At 48.5% G+C, this 6,375-nt stretch overlaps 1 protein-coding gene across 4 annotated transcripts in view; it reads left to right on the top strand.

The window, feature by feature from the left end:
• LOC136679227 (AP-1 complex subunit beta-1) overlaps window positions 1–6,375 on the top strand; it is a 67,558-nt gene extending 61,183 nt beyond the window's left edge. For all 4 annotated transcript variants that reach the window (XM_066657640.1, XM_066657639.1, XM_066657638.1 and 1 more), the window contains 2 exons: window positions 208–362; window positions 5,599–6,375. In XM_066657640.1, coding sequence (XP_066513737.1) covers window positions 208–362; window positions 5,599–5,673 — 230 coding nt within the window. In that variant the 3' untranslated portion in view covers window positions 5,674–6,375. The remainder of the gene's footprint in view (window positions 1–207; window positions 363–5,598) is intronic.

Raw genomic sequence — 6,375 nt, 5'->3', positions numbered from 1 at the left:
GTTTATGTGGCAGAATGCCTTCAGATCCACACAGCAATGTTCCAGTGTCTAGTATAAACTGTTCCCAGAGCAGTTATTTATTAACAGTTCAGAAGAAGAGTTGGACGAGGTGGTGTTCACCGTGGAGTGTGTGTTTCCACTAGTTTTTAAAGCCTTGGATTGAACCTAGACTGACGTGTGTGTGTGTGTGTGTGTGTGTCCACACAGATGCAGCCAGTAATAAACTGCAGGGCAGTAACATCTTCACTGTGGCCAAGCGGACGGTGGAGGTTCAGGACATGCTTTACCAGTCCATCAAACTCACCAACGGCATCTGGGTCCTCGCAGAGCTGCGCATTCAGACCGGGAACCCCAGCTACACGGTGAGGGGGGGCAAATGGTGCTTGTCCACCACATGGAACCTACTGTTCAAATCTGGTCCTGGAACCGGGTTCTTCTCCAGTTCCTGTTCTAAATGAAGTGTAAACCCTGCAGAGCTCTGATTGGCCAGAGACCTGTCAATCACCAGGAAACACAGAGTTCCAGCACAAACTCACCGCTTGTAAAATCTCTGAAGTTACAGCAGCGTTCACATTAGGGTCGGACTCTCCTTGGGTCACTCAGCTTTACCCCTGCGCTTTTGTGGCTTTCAAAGGTTAGAGACGGGGTTTTGTCACTGGCTCCATTTCGTGGGGGAGATGTGGGAGTGGAAACGAGAGCAGCTGAAGAGAGAACAGTAAGAGAGAGAGAGAACAGTAAGAGAACAGTGAGTGAGAGAGAGAGAATGAGCGAGAGAGAGAACAGTGAGTGAGAGAGTGAGCGAGAGAGAACAGAGAGAGAGAGAGAGAGAGTGAGAACATTGTGAGAGAGAGAGGAGCGAGAGAACAGTGAGAGAGTGAGAGGGAACGAGACCAGAGAGAGAGAGAGAGAGAGAACAGTGTTGAAGTTTCAGTTCCCCCTGGTCCAATGGCACACCGTCGTATCCACGAAAGAGTGAAGATCCGTTTTTACTCAGTGCTCTTATTTCTCCGCGCTCGTTGTGTCTGTTTTGCTGAGTTTAACCTCGTCTTTGCACTCTCACATAAACACGGGTCCAGCGCTGTGATTGGACAGACTCAGACGAGGGGGCGGGGCCATTCTAAAGTCTCCGCACTTGACGTCAGAAGCAAAGCAGAATCAGAACGACTCGTTTTATCCCGTGTTTCTGACTCAGGCAGCGCACAGAAAACTGACTGGGGTCTTGTTTCACAGTGTGTGGGTTGGTGGGCTCCAGATTCACACTTTAATGTGCTGTGGCTAGGGCTGTGTAATATGTAGAGATGCTCTGATCCTAAGGCTGACGTCCTCCCGAAGCTTATCCTGATTCCTGAATATCTGCGTGGTCAGGAACAGCCTTAAAAACACGGCAGTAATTCCACACTGAGAGAGATCTGTGGTGAAGTCCGATCACTGTCACTGGCTCAGGGTGGAAATGAAGAGCTGAGAGGAAAAAGACCACTGAACATTTTGTAAAGTTTTCATTGCCATCGAAAAGCATTTTATCTTCTTTTGAGCCGTCGGAATTCAGCAAGCCCCCAGGACCCCTGCAGCTACGCCCCTCAGGGTGTGTGTGTGTGTAGTAGTTGGCACATGGAGAGTGGAGAGGGGTGTGTGAGAGAAAATGAACAAAGACCGAGAAGAAAAGATGAGGCTGCATTGTTTCTATAGTGACGAGTTTATAAATATTCTCTGAATGATCTCACACACACTTTCTCTCATGATGATGTTCTCATGGTCTTCGTAGCCCTCGATCCCTGAAACACAGCCGTGTGCAGATTACAATCATAAGATCGTGAAGTGTGGGAGGGCGAGAGTGGGGTAGAGGAGCGCAGGGGGAGAGGGCGAGAGCAGACAGAAACTTGAAGGTGGAACGGACAAATCACATTAAACTGCCATTTCTACTCGTCCTTTACACACGTGAGACGTAGACGCATGTGTGGCACACACTCGGGAAACCTTTATAATGTTGTAGATACAGCGCATGAGACCTCCTCACTGACAGACCGAGGCAGACTGACAGACCGAAATCTACAGAGACCACCAGACAGACAGAGAGAGACCTACCAACTGACCATCAGACAGATCTACTGACCGGCTGACTGATGGAGACCAACTGACCGATGGAGACCGGCTGACCGATGGAGACCGATAGAGACCGGCTGACCAATGGAGACTGATAGAGACCGGCTGACCGATGGAGACTGATAGAGACCGGCTGACTGATAGAGACCGGCTGACCGATGGAGACTGATAGAGACCGATGGAGACTGATAGAGACCGGCTGACCGATGGAGACTGATAGAGACTGGCTGACCGATGGAGACCGGCTGACCGATGGAGACCGATAGAGACCGACTGACCGATAGAGACCGGCTGACCGATAGAGACCGGCTGACTGATGGAGACCGATAGAGACCGGCTGACCGATGGAGACCGATAGAGACCGGCTGACCGATAGAGACCGGCTGACTGATACAGAAAGGCTGACCAATGGAGACCGGCTGACCGATAGAGACTGGCTGACCGATGGAGACCGATAGAGACCGGCTGACTGATAGAGACCGACTGACCGTTGGAGACCAATAGAGACCGGCTGATCGTTGGAGACCGATAGAGACCGACTGACCGATAGAGACCGGCTGACCGATGGAGACTGATAGAGACCGGCTGACTGATAGAGACCGACTGACCGATAGAGACCGGCTGATCGTTGGAGACCGATAGAGACCGGCTGACCGTTGGAAACCGGCTGACCGATAGAGACCGGCTGACCGATAGAGACCGGCTGACTGATAGAGACCGGCTGACCGATAGAGACCGGCTGACTGATACAGAAAGGCTGACCGATAGAGACCGACTGACTGATAGAGACCGGCTGACCGGCCAACACACATGTCATAAAATAAAAGTAGAATAATCTGAAAAACAGTGTGAGCTTTAAATCTCTCTCACGCTCATGTGTCCTGATGGTTTTCCTGTTTTTGTGGGGACTTCCGTGCAGCTTGTATATTAATGACTCTGAATAATGATGATTGGACACACAAACCTGAACACAGAGAACAAGCGCACACACACACACACACACACCATAGTCTGAACAACTCACTTTTGTTGTTTACCAGACACACCTTCTCTGGTCTTCTAGAAAACCGGGGACAGCACAGAGTGTGTGGGGCATTAATGGGTTAAACACAGAAAACACACACTGACCTGAGGAGAGGACATTGTTTTAGCTTTTTTAGTTTATGTAAATAAGCTACACACACACACACACACACAATGGTGGACAGAAGGTATAATTAATTGCTGTAATGATCTCGGACGTCTCCAGAGAGGTGACCTTCCCCCGAGAGTCATCTCACCTTTTAATCACTGCAACGCTTCAGGGGGTCTCTCTCTCTCTGACTCTCTCTCTCTCTCTCTCTCTGTCTGTCTCTGTCTCTCTGACTCTCTCTGTCTCTCTGACTCTCTCTGTCTGTCTCTCTCTCTCTCTCTCTCTCTCTCTCTGTCTGTCTGTCTGTCTCTCTCTCTCTCTCTGTGTCTGTCTCTCTATACTCCCCCCCCCCCCCCCCCCGGGTCTCCTGTGATTGTGGGATTCTTGTTTGTTTTGTTGTATATTTATTTCCCTGTCTAATTCTGGTGTCATGTTTTGTTTGTTTATCTGTTTGTTTGTTGTTTGTCGTTTATGTCTTTGTTGTGTGTCCTTGCCTCTGCCTTCATCATGTGGATGTCTTCGTAATGCAGGATATGGAGGTTGGCGTTATTATTTTTAAACTGTTATATTTCTCTGTGGCATGTCCTCACATCTCCGCTCTGTCTCAGTTCACATCTCCGCTCTGTCTCAGTTAATCTGAACTAACAGCCGTTTCCTCACTGTCCCTGGTTTATAACTCAAACTAAACTGACTATCTGCCTTACTTTAAAGCAACACTAAGCAGTATATTCAACTTAAAATTACAGCTCTATGTGATGTTACACTGACAGTTGTAGGGAGAATAGAGACTCTGTCGTTACTGCTCCACACTCAGCACTGGACCCTACTCTGATTGGCCCTGGTTGGTTTTATCAGTGTCGTCTCTAACCCCGTCTCTAAGGGGGACAGTGGGCTTTGGAAACCACAACAACGGCGGTGGTAACGTTAAGCGGTGTTTACTCATGGTGTATCGCCGTGTTGTTGTTGTTTGGGACTGAACACAGCTCCGTCATCAGTTCAGACAGGTCAGTAGAGTTTATTCCTTCCTTGTTGCAGCGTCCAGCTCTCGCTGGATTCTTTCGTTGGCCACCGATCCAAGGAGCGTTTGAACCTCTTCAAAAGACCACGGCGTCATTTTACGAGCTGCCGTCGTGAGTCGAATAAAAACAAACGTGATCTCTGCTGCAGCTGGAGATTTTACAGATGGAGAGTTGGTGCTGGTCGTCTGCGTTGCGTGGCGTAGAGTGACGACTCTCTCTGGACAATCAGCGCTCTGCAAGGTTTACACGCCACGGTTTAGTCCCTACTCGACTCGCTCTGAACCACGAGAGAACAGCCACTAAACAAGAACCCGCTTCCAGAACCAGTACCTGATTCACCTGGTGGAGGAGGAGAGGAGACGAGTAGAGTCCAGTAAGAGCATGGATCATGCAGTGGAGAAGCACAGAGTTGGAAAAGGAGTGCGACTGAAAAAATGACCCTGGATTGTGAAATGTGAAATTTAATGCAGAAATGAACAGCTTGCACATAATAGAGTTGCTACTGAAACAAAGCACTTAATTCAGTGCATGCAGCGCTAACAGTGGCACAGAGCCAACACACACACACACACACACACACACACACTGCTTGTCTCATGTCACTAATCTCCTCACAACACACTCCTTACATATGTTTCCTCCCCATGCCGTTCTTCACCTCTTGTTTGAACCTTGTTTTTGGACTGACTTTGTTCAGGTGACTGTTTCACCCCCCTCCCTCACTTTAACCCTTTCCTAGGGCAGGTATCAGCCCTTTTCCTCATTAATAACACTTTCTGAACACTGCTCTGTGTTTATTTCATATGTGAAAGGTGTGATAATCATTTGGGGACTTTTACTTTTTAAAAACATTTAACAGAAACAGAAGGGTCTCGGTTTGTTGACTTTAGAGACACTTTGATAAAACACAGCTGTGAAAAGCTCTTAAAGATCCAGGGCGTAGTTAAAGGGGTCGCATTATGATCACCTCCTTCATTCAGTTCACGTTAAAGTGTGAATCTGGAGCCCACCAACCCACACACTGTGAAACAAGACTCCAGTCAGTTTTCTGTGCGCTGCCTGAGTCAGAAACACGGGATAAAACGAGTCGTTCTGATTCTGCTCCGCTTCTGACGTCAAGTGCAGAGACTTTAGAATGGCCCCGCCCCCTCGTCTGAGTCTGTCCAATCACAGCGCTGGACCCGTGTTTATGTGAGAGCGCAAAGACGAGTTTAAACCAGAGCGTATGACTCCTTTAGGCTCAAAATCTGTTTTGATATTTCAGAATGGATTCATCACTTTCATTAGGAATGAATTTTAATATTTGTACTAATCTCTCTCTCTCTCTCTCTCTCTCTCTCTCTCTAGCTCTCGGTGAAGTGTCGTGCTCCAGAGGTCGCCCAGTTTGTTTATCAGAGCTATGAGCTGATCTTGAAGAACTGAAGACAGAAAGAGAAGACGACCCCAAACCTCTACATCCCTCTCTCTCTCTCTCTCTCTCTCTGCAGTGTGGGGCTCATACGCTGCGCTGCTTTATAAATGAAATCTCCAAGCTCAGCCTACACCTATATACATTTTTCCATAGCAACCGTTGCTAGGTTGGACGAGCTTGATAGAACTGCCACATTCAGACCTTTGAGAACCATTGAGCCAAAACATTAAAACCGCCGCCTTCCTGTTTCTACACTCACTTTCCACACAGCGGCACTCTGTAGCTCCACAGTTACAGACTGTAGCTCATCTGTTGCTCTGCATACTTTATCACCCCCCCCCCTCTCCCCCTGTTCCTCAGCGCTCAGGACCCCCACAGAGCAGGTGTGATGTGGTGGTGGATCATTCTCAGCGCTGCAGTGACACTGACGTGGTGGTGGTGTGTTAGTGTGTGTTGTGCTGGTGTAGAGTGTATCAGACACAGCAGTGCTGCTGGAGTTTTTAAACCCCTCAGTGTCTGGACTGAGAACAGTCCACCGACCAAAAACATCCAGCCGACAGCGTCCTGTGTCACTGATGACACAGATGAGCTACTGGGTCCGTGTACGTTTCATTAGTGAGATTCTGAGACACACTCCTTTATTCGTTTCCTCTTTGAACAAACGCTTTTTTTCTCGTTTCCATCTCCAACACTAACGTACGGTTCGTTATTCT

The sequence above is a fragment of the Hoplias malabaricus genome, chromosome Y (genome assembly GCF_029633855.1).
Source record: "Hoplias malabaricus isolate fHopMal1 chromosome Y, fHopMal1.hap1, whole genome shotgun sequence".
In the NCBI taxonomy this organism is placed as follows: domain Eukaryota; kingdom Metazoa; phylum Chordata; class Actinopteri; order Characiformes; family Erythrinidae; genus Hoplias; species Hoplias malabaricus.
Note: the sequence above shows the minus strand (reverse complement) of the source record. Positions and strands in the feature narration are given on the sequence as shown.